The sequence below is a fragment of the Abramis brama genome, assembly GCF_963993115.1.
Source record: "Abramis brama genome assembly, chromosome: 4".
Taxonomy (NCBI): Eukaryota; Metazoa; Chordata; class Actinopteri; order Cypriniformes; family Leuciscidae; genus Abramis; species Abramis brama.
Window position 1 is genome coordinate 17,008,610 of NC_139966.1, and position 24,904 is coordinate 17,033,513.

The following is a 24,904-nucleotide window of genomic DNA, read 5'->3' on the forward strand; positions in this document are numbered from 1 at the left end:
GTAATGACAATTTTATTCTTTGCATGAAAACACTTGAATTAGCCTAATTGAATACTGTCTGGGTGTATTAAAACTAAAGAATTATATTCATTTAGACCTGCAACAGTGATAAGGTAAAGCTAAGAGTGGTCCAGACCAACCTTACGAAAGTGTGACTTACAAAAGATATACTTAGTGTACGAACGTTTCGGGAACCGTCCCATAAGGTTAAGAGAGAGGTTAAGGAATAGGTTAAGAACTACTTAGAGATAAGAACGCTTTGGGAAACCGGGCCCAGATGGTTAAATGACTTCTCCATAGCTTCATTAGTTTCTGTTTCGGATTAATTCACTTTCACTTTCCATTTTACCCATGTATGTGTGATTGTGTATATGTGTTTGTTTAGATTAGTTATGTGTTCATTATTTAGTTACATAAAACTTTTATGTACATTAATGCAAGCTGATTCTGGTCCCTGTTTGTCACTTTAACAATGCGATCACAGCTACATGCCATGAAAGTGTTATTTTTCTGTGGCCAAAAAAAAAAAAAAAAATCTCTAAGAGTTGATAGATGATCAATGAGGATTAACAGATTAATTGATTGTATTTTTATTTTTTATTGATTGTAATATTAATTCAGCTACAATAAGTCAATTATATTAACTGATCTAAATATAAATAATTCTTTATAACAAGTTCATATATTACAAGTACATTTATTATAACGTTCCCCTTTTGAGCTAATTTGCTACACATTTCATTTATCTGTGATATTTTTGACCTTACTAAAATGAAATAGTTTGATGTTGGCTTAATCTTTTTAGATAGGGTTGAGCAATATCTTTTAACACTTTAGAAACTTTTGGCTACACAAAAGATTTTGTGGAAAATGCACAAGATAGGTTTTAGATAATGCTTCTCTGTGGTATGTTCTTGCTCAAAGTCTTAAAACACTATAAATCAAAGCCTCAGTAGGAACTCTAAATTCAATCTGTTTATCATAAAGTGATTGTGTCTCTTCAATAAATTTTGACTAAACCACTCAAATCATATAGATTAGTTTTACGATCTCTTTATGAACTTTTATGAAAGCGTCAAAGTAGTAGTTGTGTAGCTGTCAAAGGAGGGACAGAAATCTCTCAGATTTCATCAAAAAAATCTTCATTTTTTGTTCGGAAGATGAAAGTCTGACGGGTTTGAAACGACATGAAGGGGAAAAAAAATATTTGGACAATTTTCATTTTTGATTGAACTAACCCTTTAATTGACTTGCCTGGTTATAGGTAAAAGGTAACAAAAAAGAGACATGAATATTTTTTTATTCTGTATACTTTATTATTACAGATTATACTGTATTAAGCAATTAGTTGTTCAAAACTATCTATTCAGTTTCATTAATGATTAGGCAGCTTTCTTGACTTAACTAAAGAAAGAAAATCATAAAATATTATCTAATCGTCTAATAGTTATTGTTTACACATTTGTGACACATAATTAATATCTGATCACGTGATTTCTTTCTTTGCTTTAATGTGCTCTTTTGAATGAAAGAACTTTAGAGATAATGGACAGGGAAACCCTTTTGTCCCACCTGAACTCTGTCGACTGTTAATATTCAATTTTTTTAAATTCACTGTATTGTGGAGGATTTTCTGCAGGATGGTGATACATGGCAGGGTTGCTGACCACAGATATCTGCAAGAAAAATTATATATGATCAGCTTCCTAGCGTAAAGATTACTTATTTATTGATATTATGAAACAATTAATGCACCCATTACTTAATGATTCACACAATTCCAGTTCATAGTGACACTAAATTCAAATAATCCATTGTTTTGTGGAATTTCTTTGGGAGTAGGGTTAAAAGCTTCTCTTACCCCTGAGTTGTTAAGATCTTGATTGGGCCTAAAATCACAGGCCTGTGGAATTATAACTTGTGGAACAGACGACACCTTTGGAAAAATACACATGTAGAGTTTTATGTCTTCTTACTGTGAAATGCCACACATGCAATGACACTGACAGACAGTTTCAGTATTACAGGTATCAATATAATTCGAATGGAGTAGAAAAAAGCAAAAGACAGAAATCCTGAAATGAAATCAGGACTGAAATGTCCTAATGTGAAACCTTACACCTTCATCTAGATTTTTTAAATATAAATTCACAACTGAAAAAAAAGAAAAAAAAAAAGAAACATGACATTTCCCAGTAGATTCTAATGTGGTTGTTTTTGAAGCAATTAAAGGGATAGTTTACCCATAAAATTAATTCTTTGTTTTTGAGTGAACTATCCCTGCAAACTTTTGCAATTAGTAGAGATGTTTCTGCTGAATACTGTTGAGAGACGTACACACTCAGGTAATTATACACGCTTAATTTATCTCTGAATATCAATGGCTCAAACTTCCATTACTAAAATCATGTTTTGGAATAAGGGATGTATAAGAAAGTAGTAACAAGAAATGGTGCTTTAAGGTCAAAAACCTGACAAATGTATTGAAAGAAAATATTTGAGTAATGTTTCTAAGTAGGGAAAAATTTACTCCATTGAACTATTATGTTGGCTTAAAGCACATAGTGATATACTAGTTAAACTTCTGAGATTACAAATGTGACGACTCTGAGGGGCATTGTAGTTTTAAAGCTCTAGGAGCAGACCGTAAAAGTGGACTTCAAAGATTTCTTATCCAGCGACTAGTCGATATCAAGCTTAAAGCGTCATGGCAGAGTATTAAAGTCAAGTCATAATGGTTAACAAAACGACGTCCAGCAATAATTTTCACACTTCACAACTTATTGAGTAAAATGATACTGGCTGTGTATGAGTTTAAAGACATTTCAAGCATTTATATTTTCGCTCCAAGCTAAATGATGCTTTTTATTGCAATATAGTGCAATTTAGTAATAGGGGATTGTATGTATGTATTTAATGTAAATTCAAATCAATCTCTGCTTATATTCCCAGATATACTATACAGTGTGTTCATGCATAATATTTCCTACATAATACATACATATACGTACATAAATAAATCTATTTTGTGTTAGTTCAGTTACTTGTCAGCAGTGTGCAGTAGACACACCCATCTCAATTTCAATATCTCACTTATCCTTACCCCAAAAAAGACCATAAACATTACAGCTAACGTCCGAAGCAACAATTAATGCACATACATACATCTTAAAAACTGTTCATGTGTGACTGATACACTGCAAATCGGGTGATTTTAGGTCAATGTTTTTGTCTGTAAGTTAATGATGCAGTAAAATATGCAGAATTGATTCATGGGGGCATAAAATCCATCAAACGGTAGAAATGACACATATAGTCAGTTGCGTTGCTTGTTTCAGAGTCATGCTTCTGTTTGTTTGTGGCGCTCGGTGAGTGTAATCTTAAATAATGTGATCTTTCTGTACTACTTTAGAATGATCAGAAATCTAATGACCCATTGGCAAAACAACTGATAAAAATGATCTGTTGTGTCGTAGCAATATCCTTGAGGGCAGTGCTGTCATGTAGCGCAGCTGTGCACAAAGCGATCCAAGTTCGAGTCTTGCCTCGAGGTTCAGGCTCTTGTTGCAAATTGTGACATGTTGCAAAGCATTCACATCTCTTGTGTTTTTATTAATGATGTCATCAACGATAAGTTGACGTTGTTTCGAACAAATCTGAGGTCGTTCAACCCCTAATTCACTTAATTTACATTCACATAGCTCGAGAATTTTACATATTAAAAGTTTGTGTATTTGAACATTTAAAAGAGAAATTTAAGAAATAAATATTTTTAGTGTTTGTTGGTTCTTTTAAAGCGTGAACCCAAGCGTGAACACCCTTAAAAGTAACTATTTTCATTATATATGCATATCTGAGGAGTTCAGCTGACAAACACATTTAAAAACCCTTGGCTTGACACATCACTCACCTGTGGAGAACAGCAGCAGGCGACTTTACAGGCAAATGCTGACAGACAGATGGAGATGATAAACTGAAGGCCGGCGAATATCAACAATACAACACTGATTCCCAAGAAGAGAGTCTGAGAGAGAATTCAACATTAGCACAAATAATAATGACAAAATTATTGATGATTAGCACTCACATCAGTACACAAGCTGTTCAGAATCTATCATTCTTGAGGTTCATATAGTAATACAACATATTTATAGGTCAAACTGGACTGAGTTTATAATGTATAATGCCTTCTTGCATTGTAAATGATCAGTAATAGCAAGAGATCTATAAACTACTTCTGAAATGTTGGGAAAAAGACTGGACAGATTATAGCTTGACTTTTGACAAGTGCTGACCAGACACAGTGATCTTTTTGTGATTACTAAATAAATGTCAAGATAAAAGTTGGCGACATACCTTATACTTTACATCAACAGGAATACAATCATCAACCCAGTACGAGCAGTGACTGTACATCATCGGCCCTATACCCAAATCTATTGAAAGTATGATAAAGGAAATGCCTGCAGTTATAGCACTGAAAATGTTCATTCCAAGTGAACCTTTCACCTGTAGATAGAAAAAAAAATACATAAAATTGATTAATAAATTAACAAGAACTTTATGCCAAGTTCATACTGGTTTGTTTATGTTAGCTTATCCAGTACAGCGCGGAGCGGCTGCGCTGTTAATTTGAAAATGGCGGAAAAAGGCTTCCTGCTGACGAAAACCCTCTTTTAGTGGCAAAAATCGTGCGGTACGTATCCACATACGTACGTATCGTGTGAAACGTTGAAATTTAGATGAATTGCATGTCATAGATCAATTCCAAGTGATTATGGAGTTATCATTTGCAGCTCAACATGTTCTGTATAAGAACGAATTTAACATATCCTTGGTTTCACAGACAAGACTAAAAAAAAAAAATCATGTTTGGGCTGTTTTAACTGAGAGCAACTTGCTCTGACAGATCTTAAAATGTATCAGTGTCATTGTTTTGTCTCAAGATGCACACCAGTAATATTTTATTTCAAAGGCACGTTCATATGCCCTAATTGAACTAAAGCCTTATCCTGGCTTAATCTAAGCTCTGTCTGTGAAACCAGGCCTTAATATCCTTTTTATTTGTATTATTTGTGTGAACTGTTGGGCTTAAACTTTAATGTCAACACCTTAAGAAATCCAATATCAGCCCAAAATGTTACACATTCATTTTTTTTCCACAAAATTTGTTACACATACTAGTTTTCACAATACATACATACATGTACATTTTCTTAAGGTGGGCCATTCAAATTTGAGGTTATTAGTCACTGAAATGTGATTGGCTACTAGCATACATATTTTGACCTTAGCCAAGTCATATTATAAGTTTTGTTTTGACATCCAACAAAGAAAATTCGGTTACACTTTATTTTAAGGTGTCATTGTTACAGTGTAATTATATATTTAAGTACTGAGTAATATTAATTAACTACATGTACTTACTATAGGGTTAGGGTAGGATTAGCATAATTTACTGTTATTACTATGGTAAGTACATGTAACATATGTAACAAGGACACTGTAAAATAAAGTGTTACCGAAGATTCATATTCATTTTTAACTTTACCGATCCTCCAGTTACAGTGTTACAATTTCTGTTGTAGCAGTTAGGTCCAACTTTGACACAATTTGGTGTGAATTCTTGATGTGTCCTTTAGTTTGTGCGTTGCGTTCAGGAGAAAAATGTAAATTTGTGGAAAATGAGCGTTTCTCAATGAGACAGTTTGATTCACTTATATTGGCACAATGCTTCAATTAATCAAAATTAGTTCGATAACTTTTTGCCAGCAACATCCCTAGCTGCAATGTGCAAAATTTAGTGCAGATTGGACCAACGGCCTAGAAGTTTGAAAAATATATATATATTTTAGAAAATGGCAGAAATGTTTATAGACAGAAATAAATTCAGAGATATACATTTGAGGATTCATGGAAAAAAAATTATTCTGTTTCTTGCCATTACTCAAGACAGGTTTGGGGTCTCTACGAATTAGTCACTGATGCCCATACACTTTTTTTTGGTAGAAAAATAAGGAAGAAGAAATCACTACAGAAAATCAGTACAAACACAACAGGGTTCCAGTACCTCTGGTTAAACCCTGAAAAACAACAAGTGGTGTGTACATACCAAACACAAACTGGAGGGTGAATTCGGTTTGTTTTCTGCAGCAATGCAGAGTGAGCCTGCGATGATGTACTGAGAGCAGAGAGAAAGACAAAGGCATGTCTTCTATTGGAATACGCAACTTGTGTTATACAAGACAATACACTTTTTTGTATAATTGTGTTTCTTACGATGAGAGATCCCCAGTAAGGAATACCAATAAAGACAAAAATAGAATCTGCAAAAATTGTAGACACGATTCCCAACAGGAAAGTCCACAGACCAATCATTATCTGGACAGTCTGTGAAGGATAAGAAAGGATTTTAAAGTAAAACAGTATCACACTTTGGGGTACAATATTACATACATAATATAAATTTATAAATTTAGGTACTCTCATTGCAAGTAATGGACAGATTTTTCTCATCTGTAAATCATTCTACTCTGTGACTGATACACTATACATTTTTTGCATTGTCACTTAAAAAAAAAAAAAAAATGTTATGCTTTGTGTGGACTGATTTACTGTGCTCTGAGCTTCTTCCTGCTTAATGGACTACGACTTTGGGTTGTGTTATTAATAAACTGCGCTTTATTTTCAACTGTTGTTGCTGAGTGCTGTCCACAACAACTAAAACCACCAAATCATAACACTCACACTGACATAAACACATAGAAATTATTTGGGATTAAGAACAATTCCTCACCCCGAGGGCTTTTGGTTGGCCTTTCAGAAAAGGCTGAAGTCCATGAAGAGGTGAAACTCCCGCTAGCTGTTGTCCATAAACAGGCACAGGAACATTTGTCCCAGTTCCAGCTGCTGGTGTTTGTGTTGGTGGTTGAAACTGGATGACCAGCGTTGAGGAGGTCACGGGTATGACAGTGTGAGACATTCTTGTTTCTGAATCTGAAATTTACCTGTACAAAATCATAGTAAATCAAGACTAGATATGATTACAAAATAGATTTTATATGTAAACAAACTTTCCAGTTTATTTATTAAATCTTCATGTTATTGAAAATCTAGTAGTTTAGTAGTTATTAACTTTGGTTAAATTATTGTCATCAACTAGAATTAGACCTTGAAACCGTACCATGATAGTAGTTGAACAAACTCAGGATTACAGGATTAGTTTCGAGTTCACAAAACCAAACCAATCCAACCAGGGGCCTGTACCATGATGGTAGTTGAACAAACTCGGGGTTACAGGATTGGTTTTGAGTCGACAAAACCAAACCGATGCAATCAGGCTTTATTGGTACCATGATGCAGCTCATCAACTTTCTCTGTCAACTCAGGCTTTGATCTTTAAGCTATGATTACTCCACGCGCGCGTGCACATAAAAGAGTGACGTCGACACTGAACAACCAATCGCATTCGATATGGATAGAGCGAGAGCTATATATTTTTCCACGCAGGAGCAAGAGATTATTCTTCAGAAATACGAAGAATATAGAAGTGTTTTTCAAGCACGCAGTAACACTGTATCTGCCGCCAAAGCAAGAGAACAATATTGGAGGAAGATTGCTGATTGCGTTAATGCGTAGGTTAAGTTAAACAATTAATGTAAATTTATGTAGGCTAATCATATTAAAAATGTATTAAATGCTAAAATGAAAATGTGTGTATTCATGTTGATATGTACATACATACGTGTGTGTGTGTAGATGTATGTAAAATGTGAATGTATAGGTTATTACATCCTAAGAAAGATTGATATTCATTGACTTTTAGATGCAACCCCAACTCCAAACGGTCTTGGCAGCAGATCAAGACAAAATATAAAAATATAATTCAAAGTGGTGAGTATTTACCACAAACTTTTATTATTTTTGTGAACATTTAATCACAAACACTTGTTTACAGCAAACAGAAAAAAGTGTGAAATAAGGAAAACTGGGGGAGGGCCACCTCCTCAAGATTACACTGTGGCGGAGGAGTTGGCGCTGAGTAACAATAAGGGGCGGCCGATTATGGATGGGATTGCAAGTGCTGTACAGTCTGACCCTGGTGCTGGCTCCTCTAAGCAAGTAACACTGGGTACGTGTGTGCAATGCATTACTAATGTTTAAAAAAAATGGCTGACTCTGTTCTGCAGTAGAGGGAAATACAGTGTCCCTGTTGAAGCCAGCACACATACACACAGTCTCCCACACAGAGGTCAGTATGCAGCAGACAGAACACAATGAACATAACCTGCTTTACAACAGTTATGCTTTACATTGGCCTTTTACTTATTAAGGTGAACCAAATGATGAAGACACTCTGTCTGTGTGTTCTGAGACAGTTGCTGATGTGAATGCACTGGGCTTTTTATTATGGCAAACATTTGAATGTCATAATTAAGTGACTGGCCCTTACACATCTCTTTTGTAGGATTTTTCACAACCTGCCCCAGAAACTGAGGCCTCTACCTCAATGGGCTACAGAAGGAATGTGAACAAGGTAATGCTTTAAACTCTTGACATAAATTACAGTCAGTCCTATGTTTGTAGAAAGTCATGCCACTTTTTGTGATTTGATCAACCTCCAGAAATCGTGTAATGATTGTTTGTGGTGGAATTGTTTCAAGTGGAAACAGACTCAGTCAGGGCCCTGTACAAGAGGAGTCTCGAACTAGACTGTTCACTGAAGGAGCTGGACTGTGAGCTGAGGAGGCTCCAAATTAAAAAATTAAATTGGAGATCAAACAGCTGGAAAAAACAGATCTCAGTATGTGAACTTTTTTTAACCAAGTAACCCTTTAGTATGAACACTATGAATGTTTATTAATGTTTTCTTGCTCTCTTTCTTCCTCCCTAGCCACATGACCAATAAAACAGTTTGAGACCTATCTGCAGTGTCAGTGTGCTTTTATTAAGTGTAATATTGAGTTGTGATTGCATCTCTGACAGCTGCGCCAGCTGGGTGGTCAAGTGTGATGGGGTCAGTTTCATCAGGGAGAAGCTGGTTTTGTGGTGGTACTCACTCCTTTCTGATAGTGGCTATATTATGCAGAATGGCACATGCAGCCACTATCTGTGATGCCCGCTCTGGTGACACTCTTAAACGCCCAAGGCAGTTGGAACGTGCCTTTAGGATGCCAAAGGTCATCTCGATCTTGACCCTGGTTTTACTGAGGGCCACATCGAAGCGGTTTTGTGGCCCTGTCTGAGGGTCAGGATAGGGGGTTAGCAAAAACCTCTGGCATGCATATCTCTTTACCAACAGGCCATCAAAAAGCCCTGTCATAGAACAGAAAAGGGGAAAATTGTGTAAGTTTTGCTATTAAAATTAAAACTTTAAAGTGTACTGTACCAAATTTAACTTGCCTTCCTCAAAGCGCTGACACAAAATAGACTCACGGAAAATTCGTGAGTCATGCACTGAGCCAGGCCATTTGGCATCCAAACTTGTGATCATGCATTCATGATCACAAGTCATCTGCAGATGAAATGTACAGTAAATAATTGTCCTATCTGTTAGTTACTATTTATTTAAAGATTGATCTCAATGCAAATAAAAATCATTTCACATACTGTAGGCTATATAGTAGCCCTACCTGAACATTAAGGCTGTGAAAGGACTTTCTGTTCACATAATCTGCCTCATGTTCTCCTAGAGCTGTGGAGATTGCAACATGTGTGCAGTCTATTGCTCCTATGACTCTAGGGAATCCTATCATAGGAATTGAAAATATGTATTTAAAATCATTCTTAACAGGTAGCTACTGCAGACTATTGTATAATAGCTTTCTAAATGTGAAAGATATTTTTTTGAAGAAGAAAAAAAAAGAGTGTGAAATGTTAAATTTGTTCATGTAATGTCACCCTATCAAGATAACTTACCGGCAATTTTATAAAAGCCCTATTTTATGGACATGGTCGATAAATGTCCAGGGAACACAATGAAGCTATTTATGTACTCCTGCAGAGCGAGGACCACCTTTCGAATGGTTCGACAGACCGCGTTTTTCCCTAGATTCTCTGCATCACCGACCGCATACAAGTATGTACCACTTGCAAGAAAACGCAACATAATACATACCATTTGCGGTACAGTAAGGGCTTCAACGAGTCACATTTGTTATGTGCGGCTCAAGAAGTTCACAAAGATAAGTGTGATGCAGTAGACAGTTGGCAGGCCCAACTGGGTCACCTCGAGTCTACTGCGGACGCGTTACAGTCCGGAAAAGTAAAAATAAAAATGATGGCTCAACCCGTAGCACTCTTCAGAGTATGATGGATTTATTTACAAGTGCCCAAAGTCAAATAATCCAGTGAATATATATATGTATATGGTTGCCTTTGGCTTGCTCAGTTGGGGATATTTTGGGGATATTTAATTTTATTCTATCAATCAATAAATTCCACTAGAAACAAACTTTGTTGTATTATTTTATTTTAATACTGTGAAGCTGCTTTGATACAATCTGTATTGTGAAAAGCGCTATACAAATATACTTGATACTGATACTGATGATATACAAGTGTACCGTCCCGTAAAACAAAGTAACAAAACAACAAAAATAAAACAAAGAGATTAAACTTGTCGAATATATACTCAAACTCCCACGTATCCACAATATACAAAATAACAATAGCTCACGACTCTGCAGTAGTCCGTTGCTCGACTTGGTAAAACAAGTCTTGTTCTGGAGTCTGGCTCCTGCTTTTAAAGGCCAGACTCCGCCCCTTTTCTCGGGGACTACCATTAACAGGTACTTGCCATAAGGTGACAATGTCTTCCACATTTAAATTGTCAAATAACTCCACCTTATAACAAACAAACTTTATACCAACTTATTTCAAAAAACATAATAACATAATAAACAAGACAACCATACCTTAAATTGCGATTTGTCTTTTACGTTCATGACGTCATAACCGCTCACCCTACCTGAGCTCGAGTTTGCCGCCGGCGCAGCTCCCAGCAATCGTTTTACGCCAACATATAACAGACGATTTAATACATAAAACAAATAATGAAAATGCATGAAATGTCCGGAAGAAATAACAGAAGGGAAGTGTGGAATGTGGATGAATGACTAAGTGCTATCGGGATCGCGTGTGCTTCTCCAATAGCGGCATCAACAGGTGAGAAAAGTGTGTGTGGCTGTTGCGTGTATGTGTGTGTGTGTGTGTGATGTCTGCCAGTGCTGCCGCTTGCAGCGGTGAAGAAGGTCACTTCTTCACAATAAGACATTCCTTCCGCGGAAAATCTGTATCTTTCATACAAGTGTAGTAGTCATAGCTGCCTCGTTAATTTTGGTACAACCCTAGTACAAATGAATGGTAATCACCTAATTAGATACAGGTGCGCTATAGGTGCGTGAGTGTGTATAAGGAAGCTATTGCGTTGTTGGAGTGCGTTGATTGCTGCAAACTTGGACGCTATTCTTTCGAGTTGTTCCCTTATGGGGATCTTCGAGCTGAGCCACGCAGTATTTGGGTATGTTACCATGAAGAAATAAATATTTAATGTGGGGCGAGCTTGTTGGCTATATGCATTCTGTTGTTTTTAGTATGCATCCTGGGCTGTTTATCTATCGTGGTCTGACGTTGGAAGGGCTGATTTGTTAATAATCAGGTGGGTAAATGATTTGATTTAATGGGTGGATATCCGCGAAAGGATTTGTTTATATCGTGTTCCCCTCTGTTGTAGCTAAGAGGCCAAGAGCCGGTAATATGTCCGTGTGATGACAGCTGATTGGGACTGTGACCGGGCTTCCCCTTCCTTCCTGTTTGGTCTTTGCCTTCGTTGTCTTGAATAGACTACTGTCGTTGCGCGTTGCCGCGACGTTCCGTCTTGCCTCAACTCAACTGCGCCTGCTTGACCAGTCCATATCAAGTGAACTTGACATCGGGAGATTGTGAGACCCGAATATTAATCCGTGTGTCTTCCGCACTGTTTCAACTGGAAGATTGTGTCTGTGGGGTTTGTATGGTTGTGTGGATGAATTCAAAGTTGATGTGAGTTGTTTGAGTGCGTTTGTTATTGTTGGAGTGTGTGCGAGCGTGTATATGTACGAGTGTGCGAGCGTGAGAAATAAGTATTAATGGTTGTGAGTTTGCGTGATCTTAAATGCATCCTTTGTGTGTGTGTATTGTTAATGGACAAGGTGTAATGTGATTTGCATCTGGTATTTTGTTGCTTTTTTTTGTATTTTGTTGATCAACTTTGTATTTGTATTTTTCTTTTTCTTGTTTATTGATTTGATTTGACAATTTTGATTTATTGTTCTTTTTTTTTCTTGTTTATTGATTTGTGACAATTTGATATTGATTTTGTTAACTTTGTTGGACCGGCTGAGAGGGAGTGCTGACCACTCTAATTCCAAGTTAATGGGTACCCTTGTTCACTGAGTGATTTTGAGTCTTTTGAATTCCCTGTCACTTGAATGCACGTGTGCTTGTGGTGAAGTGAGTACATTACTGTACGTTTGAAGTGCTTGTAGTGAAATGGAATTGGGTAGGTTTGTTATTTCTCCTTGCCATCCGACATGTTATCTTTGATTTTTGTTATTTTCCTTTAGTTTTGATTCTGAAGCCACATTAACCCCTGGTGTATTGAAGTGTGTGTGTGTGTGTCGAGCTTTTAGTCTAGTTATTATAATAAAGTATTATTGTTATTTTCTATATTCACGTCTCTGCTGTGTCTTTGTGGGAACGAACCTGTGTGTCCTTATTGGACCATTATTTCCCTGGGTGAAATTCCCAGGGTGGCGTAGTCGGTGTTGTAATCATAGAGTCCAGAATAACGAAACTCACCTTTTCGATGCCACACAAGTAAGTATCAGGAAAGTCAAATGGATTTTGTCTGTCCCTAAAAACTCTTTCTCTACGAAGTGCTCGTCTAACAATTTGCGCTGAGATGTCCACAGGATTTGGCTGAAAAGGAAAAGGTGAAGCCATTGCAACAGAGAACAGACGCTGGGAATTAGTTACGTCACCTATATGTTTCTTTTGCTCACAGCTGATTGGTCAAACTTCAGTCTGAGATCTTGAATCCAGAACATAACCTGCCCCGGAGCAGGTTAGCCGTGCAGCGTAAGATACCATGGCGACGAACACTGATTAAAGCCAAGCTACTTTCATAGTACCTAAAACCCAGGGTTGGCGGAAACTAAACTGGAACATAGCTGGCTAGCCACCTAAACCGGCTTCTTGGTATAGGCCCCAGGCTTGTTGCTACCATGACGCTGATCATCAACTTGATGAGTTTAGGTGTGACATCAGTAGCGAATAGCCAATCACATGCTGAGAAACTGCGATTCACTTCTCTGTTCTCCAGAATATACTGAGATTGAAAAATATTAAGAATTTTAAAAATTTTATAAAACAAGAAGAAAAGAGCTGTTTATGAAAGAGGACAACTAAAAGAAAAAATATTGCTATATCAGTGCAAGTAAAAGTTATGAAGTTTGTTTATATAGTTGATATAGGAATTGAACATTTAAGCTCACATTTAGCCATTTTCTACAGCTTTATCTATTGATTCTTATGCTTATTTATATTACCTTTATATATTTATAATAATTTAAACTAATAATAATAATAAATCAAATAAAATTGTACATGTGTAATGGATTAAGGGAATAATAATTATAATTTGCTATGAACTTTAATTTGGAGTAGAAACAGGGGGAGTGACTTTATTACATCAGACATTTGTCACTTTGCTCAAAGCTGATTGGTGCAACTGCATTTTGAGATCTCGAACAAAACATGCCCTAGATCAGGTTAACTGTGTGGAGTATAAGTTACTGTGGCGATGAACACTGCTGAAATATGAGCCAAATGGTGTCTAAATTCAAGGATTGGTGCAAACTAAACTGAAACCTGGCTATCTCTCTAAACTGGCTTCACGGTCAAGGCAAGAGTTCACTCTTCTGAGATAAGCCGATGTAAGTCAGATGTCATAAGAGTAACTCCTGATACGGTTTCCCAGAATGAAAGGGGACGCAGGCAGAGATCAGATGGTTAGGAGGGGTAAATGTGCTTATGTTGTAGTTTACAGCAAGTAATCTGCATGCTGGTTTGGAAACAGCCATGAAAATGCCACTGAATGATTTTGTATATTATTTGTATTGATACATTATTAATACATTATTTTGTACCAATATACACTAACGTTCAAAAGTTTGGGGTCAGTAATATTCTTTCTTTCTTTTGTTTTAAAGAAATGAATAGGCTATTTCTGAAAAATCATGTGACACTGAAGACTGGAGTTATGGCTGTTGAAAATCCAGCTTTGCATCACAGAAATAAATAATATTTTTAGAATATATTAAAATAGAAAACCATTATTTTAAATTGTAATAATATTTTTCTGTATTTTTGATCATATGAATGCAGGCTTGATGCGCACAAGAGACATTTTTGACCAGTAGTAGGTTACTGTACTATTATACTATCAAAAATGTTAAAGTCCTTACCATTTTGCTTGTTGTTGTCCGCATACACTTCACATAATAGGCCTATAGGTGACGCCTGGGCTTCATTTAACCAACTATGATAGTTTGATCAAATGGTAAACAGTGTATCAATACATAGACTAAATAAAAAGTGACTTTAATACTACTTACTATTAATGCGACTCTTGGTGCTGGTTTTGTGCAGTGCTCTGTAGTCAATTAGCATCCATTGTTTAAACAACGCAGATTCAGATCGCTTCATAAATGTAAATTTGTCTGTCCATCTAATTTTCAAATGATTTATGAATGACTGGAAAATTACCGCTCCACTTCACACTGTCCAATGAAATTTGAACTTGTGCCAGATGACAATTGTTTGGTGTATTATACATGACAAACAGGCTTCAATGAATTATGTAATATTTTAAAATATGTGGATTTTTAATTGAATCGAAAAAACTACCTTTTATTATTGAAAAAAAAACGTTAAAAATTTGTATGGTTTATTCCTTCCTGCCGTCGAGCCATCACTGAAATTAATTAATTATAATCAAATGCATTTTGTTTTATTGACCACAATATTATCATCATTGATATTTGTTTGAGAAGGGCACTTTTGATTAGTTTTGAAAAAGGGCAGGGGCTCGAGCAACCAATTATGTCATTTGTCCGAGACAGCAAATTTGGGGTTCCAGGAGAACACGGCATCGCTGACCACAATCAAGAAGCGGAGGGATGGCTAGTCCTGCAAAGGTCCGAAAAGAGGGTGAAGACGCGGTTGAAGGATTTATCTATAACGTGTCACCCAGACGGCAGAGTAGGAACAGTTCTTCACCGCGGTGATTCAGAGCACCAGACAGGAGTAACACAGAGTGGTCGTGTTCTCTATGGAGAATCAAGCCACTTTCACTCAAGCAGAAATGAACGGTAACGCAGTGAGGCTGCGCAAAGTCAGGCGCAGCATAAGTAGGCAGCCTAGTTCTTTTTACAGATCAGCCTCACTGATGGCATGTGTTGTGGTTCAGTGCTGGATCGCCAGTGGGCTCGGTTTTACTTAAACTCTTTCGCTTGTTCCTATAGGCTTCTCTGATCCAGACGGATCCGACGTCTTGTGCTCTCGTGGGACGAGCGTGGAGGTGACCAGTCTGCTGTTATTGCGGTGCGCGCCACCGAGCTGCAGAACCATGACTATAGAGGAGGTGAAAGCCCTAGGTCAGAAGCAGAAGATGTGAATCGCAGAGCTGACATTTCCTGAACGCTCCTGTTTGTGGCCGCAATGGATAGAAAACTAATGTTGTGTTTTTGGTGTGTTTAGGTGGGAGAGCTCCGCGGAAAAGTTCAACTTCATGGATCTGTGAGCAAAGTGGTGACATCAATGGGTCGGACTGTGAGCTTAAGGAGGTGCGGATCTGCGACGGGACGGGCGAAATAAAGGTTACGCTGTGGGACAGGTTCGTCAACTCGGCGTAGGACGGCAACTCGTACAATTTCAAGAACCTGTCTACGCGAGAGAGAGACGGGTGCATTTGCCCGTGTACTGGTTCGTCCAGAACCATAGAGCAGATCGCTGACCTGGAGGTGGTGGTGGGAGAAGGCTGTGAGGAAGAGCAATCAACGGCACTTTTCAGCGCCACAATTCAGGGCATCGAGGTGGCTATTCAACGCAAGTGTTCCAGCTGCCAGTTCAAGCAGAGGGAGTTCGTGGAGAAGTCAAAGATGCACAGGTGCGAGGGCTGCAAGCTGAAGCAGGCGTCCCTGTGTTTCTCCGCCTCTTTCAGAGGGAAAGCTCTTGTCTCCACTGACAGCAGTGATGAGAGTGTAGTCCTGACCAGCTCGGCGCTGTCCACCTATCTGTGCGACGCCGGCCTCACCAGTTTGTTCAACGACGTGGAGGCGATCGAGGATCACTTTCTGCAGTCCCCCGCCTTCGACCTGAAAGTGAACCTGGACAGTTTCCTTCTGTCTATCGAGGCAGCCCGTGCTCTCGGCGCGGGGGACAGTCAAGTCATCTTCATTTATAGTGCTTTTAACAATGTAGATTGTTCTGAGCAGTAAAGAATATTATTCTCAGATCAGTGCTAATCGTGGATTTACAGGTTTTAAATAAATGTGTTTTCTTTGTTTCTGCAGTTGTCTGTTGTAGCAATATTGTATTGGACTCACTGGTCGGCGTTTCATTACTTATAAAGTTCATTTCCAGTCATGTAATGTTCTGAATGAAATGTGAAGATTGTGTGAGTTTTACAAATATTTGATACACACATCATGTTTATTAGGCCGTTATATGTATTTAAATGTTACTCGATCTAGGTTTTTCGTACGAGCTTCAAAAATTGCGTACTTAAGCTGTAGTGTCTGTCTTTTGGAAGAGCATAGAGATTTTTATAAATAAGAAGAAAATGTAGGACGTGAATTCATTATTTGGATAGATTGAAAATATTGCCTAGCTGAGCGCTGGAGCTTCAGGTTGCACCTATTGCCTGAATTGAGTTGTTTTTCATGGTGTGAGTTACAGCCTATTGCAATTGTAGTTATTTGTTTTTCTTCCTGAAGTATATTAGAGCAGCAGCTTTGAAGGCATAAAATGTAAGTTTTAACTAAATGTTACAAACATGTTACAAACGGCATTGAATGATCGAAATCATTGTGCTCGCCCCTCTCTCGAGGCGGCCAATCATCAGTCTCAGCTTAATTTGCATATTACAGGGATAAATAGGTCTCTGGTGGCATATTATGTAATTTTTCCGAGACAGCAAATTTGGGACTCCAGGAGAACACGGCATCTGTGACCACAATCAAGAAGCGGAGGGATGGCTAGTCCTGCAAAGGTCCGAAAAGAGGGTGAAGACGCGGTGGAAGGATTTATCTATAACGTGTCACCCAGACGGCAGAGTAGGAACAGTTCTCCGTTCTTCACCGCCGTGATTCAGAGTGCCAGACAGGAGTAACACAGAGTGGTCGTGTTCTCTATGGCGAAGCAAGCCCCCTTCCAAATTTGTATTTTGCATTGATTTTGTATTGTTTATAATGCTGAAATAATGATGATCAGCACAGCATGATTTAAAATACTATAGTGAAAGCAGGTATCAGTCTTTAGATATCTGATAACAAATTAAACTTTTTGCGACTTAGAAGTGTAATAAATCTGAGACCATTAGCATTGATTGTCCTCTTGTCGAATTTCAATCAAATGGTATTGTTGTGTTGTGACTGCAAACTCAGGTAAACACATAATCGTTCCAAAACAAAGCATTTAAGCTCTACCGGTTTTTAATGGTTTTGAATAATAAAAATAAATGACAATGTTCATTTTTGGGTCAACTATTGTTTAATACAAAGTACTGCAATATAAATTGTAAACAATCTCAGTTCTACTCTGTACATTTCTAAGCAATAAATGAAAAAAGTTGAGAAAATAGAGAAAGAATGCAATATTAAAGAATACCAAAACTCTTCTTTCTGAGTGGAAATATAACATTACCTGTACTATGATCTACATCTTTATTGTTTTAACAGGTTTCTGAGGCCACTGTGGATATTCTTGCAAAAGACTTGCACTATGCATAAGACTGACATGACACCTTCATAATCATGACATGACACATGTCATGAATATGAAGGAGGTTTTATGCATGTTTATGACAACTGTCATTAAGTGTCATTCGCACAATTATGACATTGTTTGAGATGTCTTTGTTATGACAACTTGACATAAACCAATACACTTAATGACACTTGTAATAAAAACGCATAAAACCTCCTTCATATTTATGACGTGTCATGCCATGTTTATGGCATCATTTTGAAAGTACTTTCGTGATAGCAAAAAATGCCTTTCTTAAAAATTTAACGAGGTGAAAAAATGCTTTTGATACCTAAAAATTCTTAAATCAAGATACATTTACTAGACAAGTAAAATGACACAAGATACCATGTCAATATTTTCTAGAATTTTTACGTTTTTGCTCAAAACAAGAAAAATTATCTGCCAATGGGGTAAGAAAAATAATATTGTTTCCATTTGAATTACTGTAAAGTATTTTCTTATTCTGAACCTTCTAGGGTTAGTTCACCCAAAGTCAACCTGAAGTGGTGGGTTTTCTTTTAAAAACGGTTTTCAGTCGGGGGACATTTTACAAATCTCGCAAAATGAGGAGGATAAAAAGGCTGCAAGTACTAATAATGTGGATGCTGTAATGGAAACGGTTCAGAGAAGCGTATTGGTCCGAGAACGTTGCCAGCTGTGGTGAGAAAACGGTTCTGCAACTTTCGGGTGCGACAGTGGGCGGGGTTTTGTGTGACGTCCACCTGTGAATGCAGACACGGTGGCTGAATAACATTCCAATCAGAAGTGCATTTACATTTGTCTTTGCAATGTGTATGTGGACAACATCCGGATACAGGTTGCATGTTAATGCCAAGTGTAAATGAATTTTTTCCCTGCCATTCACGACTCTTCTCCAATGGCCTGTGTATAATAAAGTGTCCATTGGATGTGAAATTCAGAAACTTGGCAAATGAAGTAGTATAACGTGTATGCTCCGTTTGGTTTAGTTTTATTTATTTATTTTTATTTTTCTCTGTTCCTGAGTGCCCTGTTGTTGTAAGTTGACCTAGTTTCCTTGTGTGTCAGTTTGTTCCCTTAGTTACTGATCACGTTCACCTGTTGTTCATTTAGTTACCTCATAACCTTTCCTTGTGTGTTTAAGCCCTTAGTTCTCCTCAGTGTTTTTCCTGGTATCAATGTTGCATGTTAGGTTAGTGTCTATCATTCCTGTATTCTCCTGAGTATCAGTTTATTAAAGTCTATATGTTGAATTCTCTATCGTTGTGTTTACTGACCAGCAAAACATAAGTCATCTGGGAACTTTTTCTAATATTTTATGATTACTATGAATTCTGACATAATACTCATTTCACATGCTGCTTTTCACCTACTATATCGTAGGGAGGTATGGTGTCACTGAGTCATGTAGAACTATCTTGGAAAAAAAAAAAATCCTGCAACAGATGGTCTTTCAACAAATGTCCTGACAAACTTTAAAAACATGTAAAATGTGGGCTAAAAAATAAATAAGGAATGATGACTCTTCTCCATCTATATGATAGACCATTTGCTGGAGAAACTCCCAGGTAGGAAGACAATACTTTCAAGAAAGCCTCAAAAACAGTTTTCAACAAAGGGTCTGTTTCTATGGTGAGGCATGCAGGAGTGTTTGAGTAATATTGCCAGATTGTGCAGTTTTGGATTTGATTGTGTAGGTCAAAAGTGGTTTGAGCAGGTGGACAAAATCGGGCTGGATTCGGATCAGTTTAGTAATTTTTAACATTCACATTTTATAGGCAATTAACCGGTGCTGGATGATTCAGAGCGAACCAAAGGAGACATTGCACTGTCCCTTGAGAGGCGAGGAGGACACCTCTGCTTCGTAAAATGTTTCCCAAATATGCTTGCAAGGATGCAAATCACCCTAAGCGATAGGAACTTGTCCTTAACCTAAAGCAGAACCTGCTGTGCTAGCCTGGGGTGTGTTTCCCAAAGCCAACTATGGTCGCAAGTTCCGTCGTTATCAATAGAGTTCAATGGAACTTGCAGCCATAGATGGCTAATGATGCTTTTGATAAACGCACCCCTGTTCAGACGGAACACAGTCTGCTTAGCGGTTTTATGCAGGTGACTACCGTAGTGTTGACCACCCACACTAGGACAGGGTATCCCCTTAAAGGACAACTCCAGTGAAAAATGAACCTAGGGGTAATTAACACATGGTTACCGAGTCGATCGTTCCCTGCGATGCGTTTTCATGAAAATCGAATGTATAGAGTTTAATCTTTAAAAACAGATTAGCTCATAACACTAGTATATAATCGAGTCACGAACGCCGTGCTAAGTGAGCTCTGGTCAATAGGAATTACGTTTGTGAAATCTAACGTAGCACGGCGTTTGTGGCTCGATTAGTCGAGACTGTTTTCCAAAATGGATCCTGCATGTAAACACGTAATGTACTGTCTTTATAAAGTATCTTCTTATTAAACTGTCTGTACACTTACAAAGTTCTCTATGCTTCGGTTTGTATGTAAGGACCCTCATTATGTTACCGTGTTAGTGTGAGGCTATTTTGAGCCTTGTTAGTGGTATTAACTAGCGATTTATTTTTACTTACTCTGTGCCCCATATACTAGTGTTATGAGCTAATATGTTTTTAAAGATTAAACTCTATACATTCGATTTTCATGAAAACGCATCGCAGGGAACGATCGACTCGGTAACCATGTGTTAATTACCCCTAGGTTCATTTTTCACTGGAGTTGTCCTTTAACTGGTGGAGGAAGTACTTCAGGGCCAGAAATACAGCCATCAATTCGAGGCAGTTGATGTGCCAATCGAGATGATGACCTCACCAGATCCCCTGGACTGGGATCCACCTAAGACCACTCCCCAGCCCGTACAGGAAGTGTCTGTCGTTAGCATCTCGCGACGACAACACACATCTAGAGTGGGAACCAAGGTGAGGAACTGGGGTCTATACCTCATACAAAGGGAACGAAGCCACAGTGTGTAACCCTTACCATAAACTTTTAGAAAGGATTTTAGAAAGGGCCGAAGCATTCAGTGCTTGATAGGTAATAATTTAAATAAAATCATCCAATTTACTTCAGCTCAGCATTAAAGTCTCAGAATTGACACATTATAAGACGTAACATACACACTTCCTTTCAAAAGTTTGGGGTCAGTAAGATTTTTTTTATGTTTTTAAAATAAGTATCTTCTGCTCACCAAGGCTGCATTTGATAAAAAACAATAAATAAAAAAAACAGTAATATTTACAATTTAAAATGACTGTTTTCTATTTTAATATATTTTAAACTGTAATTTATTCCTGTGATCAAAGCTGAATGTTCAGCATCATTACTCCAGTCTTCAGTGTCACATGATCCTTCAGAAATCATTCTAATATGATGATTTGATGCTCAAGAAACATTCATTATTATTATCAATGTTGAAAACAACATTTTTTTTCAAAATTCTTTGATGAATAGAAAGTTCAAAAGAACAGCATTTATTTAAAATAGAATATTTTCTAACATTATAAATGTCTTTACTGTAACTTTTGATCAGTTTAACTCATCCTTGATGAATAAAAGTATTGATTTATTTTATTTATTTCCCCCAAAAATAAAATTAAAATTCTTACTGAACCCAAACTTTTGAACTGTAGTGTTTAATGTTACAAAAGCTTTAGATTTCAGATAAATGCTGTTCTTTTGAACTTTCTATTCATCATAGCATCATGAAATAAAAATGTAAATAACTGTTTTCAACATTGATAATAATCATAAATGTTTCTTGAGCATCAAATCATCATATTAGAGTGATTTCTGAAGGATCATGTGACACTGAAGACTGGAGTAATGATGCTGAAAATTCAGCTTATAAAAGATACTTCTTTTAAAAACATTAAAAATCTTACTGACCCCAAACTTTTGAACGGTAGTCTACATAAAAACATCTAAAGAAAGATGAAACACTCACCTCAAATAATATTTGTTAATTCTTTTTCCTCCTCTGAACAGTTGTTGAACAGCAGCTCTTTCACTTCTACCAGACGTGAGAATGAGAATAATGACAGTCAGACACTCTTTATTCAGTCATTTCAAACGAATCCTTCATTCTCAGGAATGCTGCTGAACTTGATCAGAAGTAATTTTACTAGTTTGTGAAAATGTGCTTTGTATGACAAACGTGTATGAAATGTATCAACCCAAAATATTTATAGTGTTGTGTAATGGTTAACTGGATGGTTATGTTTTCACGGTAAAATGTGAACTTGCAAGATTAATAAAAACAGCTTAATTTTCTGTTTGTTAATATGTAACAGTTCTTATTTTTTCATCAGATGCAAAAATGTTTTTCATATAAATGTGTCTTTGCAGTGTGTGGACACAACCACCGTACAATGAAAAAAATCCATTCACTCACTTTTTTAATCCTCAAAAAGCCTAAACACTCTCAATAACCAAGCCATTAATATGATGTCATATTGCTCATGCTCCGCCCACGACCACTGACGGACTGTCCCGTATTAGCATATTTCCTCAGCCAATTGTATACTTTGTATAATTGTATAGGGATGGGGTGCAGTTGCTCATTATCATTTAAAGAGACATGTACCAAAACGGGTCGCTGTGAACAGAGCTGTTTTTGAGGAGGTAAAAGGGTGTTGTTTTACACAATCATTGAGGAATTTTAACCAAAGTGTGTTACAAACTTTACATGAAGACCCTAAAGAATCATACCAACTTGTGGAAAATGGGCATCCGATGACCCCTTTAAAGGTTGTGGTTGTGTTATATATCATTACGTCAGTGGTTCTCAAAGTGTGGGGCGCGCCCCCCAGGGGTGGGCAGAGGTTACTGCAGGGGGGGGCGCGGGAGATCTGCAAAAAAATAAATAAAAAAAATACAGCCGTTACGTTACTACGGCGTTCAAGTGCGTGAAAGCGGTAGTGATAGCGCTCTTCTTTTATAAATCGGCAACGAACGGCAATTACACTGAATCGTTCTTTTCTTTTATAAATCGGCAACGAACGGCAATTACACTGAATCGTTCTTTTCTTTTATAAATCGGCAACGAACGGCAATTACACTGAATCGTTCTTCTTCAGACCGTTGGAACAAGCCCAACCTAGAAGTTGCTCGCCAAAGAAAAAAACCTCTTCAGCGGACCGAATCACGAGCTGCTATTGTGAACGTGGCACTCCGCTGCTGTGCGCGCTCTGGTGAGAAGACCAACCAGAAGCTGAGCTCGTGAGGCACTCTCCAAAGCTGCTATATATTAACTTTTAATTATAAATTAAAAGTTAAAGTTCTGGTTTATTATTCTCTCTTACTGTTGATTCAATGACATGACAAATTAAAACTATTCCTGTTTTTCATTGCACGTTTTTATTTTATTTTGTTATTTTTTATTTTTCAAGGAGAAATACAGAAAGCAGGCCTTCAATAATTTCCTAAATCACTTGTAAGTTTATCATTGCACATATTTCATTGTAAAAAAACTTTCCGCTTATATATATATATATATATATATATATATATATATATATATTATTTAATTTTTTTGGGAGGGGGGGCCCAGATTTTTTTAAAGGTTTAAAGGGGGGCGCGACCAAAAAAGTTTGAGAACCACTGCATTACGTGATGTAAAAATGACTGATATTCTAGTTGACTCAACATGGATTATTTTAAGTTGAATGTTTATTGGTTTTTAACAGGAATAACATAAAATAACACATTTAAAAATTATAAATATATTTTTAAATTACTTAAGTTACTATAAATCTCTGGAAAACACAGGTGAATTGATGGTGGTTTGTCTTTAAAATCTTCAGGCATCTTCAGGGAATGAAAAGAAACTTCTGTGCAAGAGTTATGTCCCCCGGTGCAAGTGTCAAGTTATGGCGTACCAGACCTAGGATGAAGAACCATGTGCCGGCGGCAAAATGTCACAATGTCAGAAAGCGCACAGGGTATTTACGAGCTACAGAAGACTGGCGCTTCCCCTCGGCACAAGTATGTATCATTTTAAAACACAGCATTCCAACTTTGTGAATATTCATAGCGAATTCTTGATGGCATGAGTCTGAACCAAAGGAATGTGTTTTTCAAACTCATGCTGATGTAGACAAAACGATCTTCCTCGCTCTGACTGACAGATTCGAAGACGCCTCAGACAGCGTGTGATCACGATATACACATATACAAAGAATTACAGTATTTCAAAATATCTGTCTTTGCAAGTATTCAGGCAAACATTATCTGTTATATCTAATGTGAACGTTTGGTTATATGTTGGGAAAAACATCTGATGTGTAACATTATATTAGATCCCTGCCCTACAGTAGGTCTTAATATAAAGGCTGTCTGTATGTTAATCAAACAATTGTGGTATTCACATTAAGAGTCAAATCACTCATAAAATATAAAATGGTTCAGTTGTAAAGAAAAAGATGCTGCCATTGAAAAACCAAAGAGAAAGCACATCCAGAATTGATGAGCTGCGCACTATCCTTCCACACCAACAAAACCCAGAATAAAAAATGAAATAAAAATTAGGCTACAATGGACATGATTTTTTATTTTTTTTAATTCAGATGTTGCATCTGAATTGGTATTTAGATATATTTACAGACCAAAATAGATTGGTAACCAAACATCTTTGTTCCATAAAAGAAAGAAATACAGGATTGAAACAGCATGAGGGTGAGTAAATGATGACAGAATTTACCCTTTTGGGTGAGTTATCACATAAATATTGAAAAAAATTTTTTAAATGAAATTATACTCTAAATAAGAAAATAAAACTGCCAGTAGGTGGCGGAAAATGTCTAAATGAGTAATTCACTGGGCCATTCATG

The 24,904-nt window shown here is 37.1% G+C and overlaps 2 protein-coding genes across 2 annotated transcripts; both read right to left on the reverse strand.

Annotated features, from left to right (window-relative positions):
* Positions 1-1,284: 1,284 nt before the first annotated feature.
* On the reverse strand, positions 1,285-22,168 carry LOC311081729 (membrane-spanning 4-domains subfamily A member 4A-like). The gene is made up of 8 exons (XM_084112348.1): positions 22,021-22,168; positions 6,797-7,007; positions 6,280-6,390; positions 6,113-6,181; positions 4,357-4,509; positions 3,911-4,024; positions 1,862-1,936; positions 1,285-1,676 (listed from the first exon to the last, which is right to left on the reverse strand). The coding sequence occupies exons 2-8, from the start codon at positions 6,980-6,982 to the stop codon at positions 1,590-1,592; spliced, it is 795 nt and encodes a 264-aa protein (XP_083968474.1). The 5' UTR covers positions 6,983-7,007; positions 22,021-22,168; the 3' UTR covers positions 1,285-1,589.
* LOC311082080 (putative nuclease HARBI1) lies at positions 9,056-9,755 on the reverse strand (the record flags this gene model as incomplete). Its single annotated transcript, XM_084112824.1, has 3 exons — positions 9,056-9,315; positions 9,403-9,514; positions 9,633-9,755. 3 exons carry the CDS (start codon positions 9,753-9,755, stop codon positions 9,056-9,058), a joined length of 495 nt encoding a protein of 164 aa, XP_083968950.1.
* Positions 22,169-24,904: the final 2,736 nt, after the last annotated feature.

What these genes read in the sequence shown, in the direction of transcription:
- LOC311081729 (XM_084112348.1), bottom strand. Translation starts at nt 6,982, where the DNA reads ATGTCTCACACTGTCATACCCGTGACCTCCTCAACGCTGGTCATCCAG. An exon ending in GCCAACCAAAAGCCCTCGGG is followed by an intron (nt 6,391 to 6,796) that starts GTGAGGAATTGT and finishes TATCCTTCACAG; the next exon opens with ACTGTCCAGATAATGATTGG. An exon ending in CTTACTGGGGATCTCTCATC is followed by an intron (nt 6,182 to 6,279) that starts GTAAGAAACACA and finishes CTCTGCTCTCAG; the next exon opens with TACATCATCGCAGGCTCACT.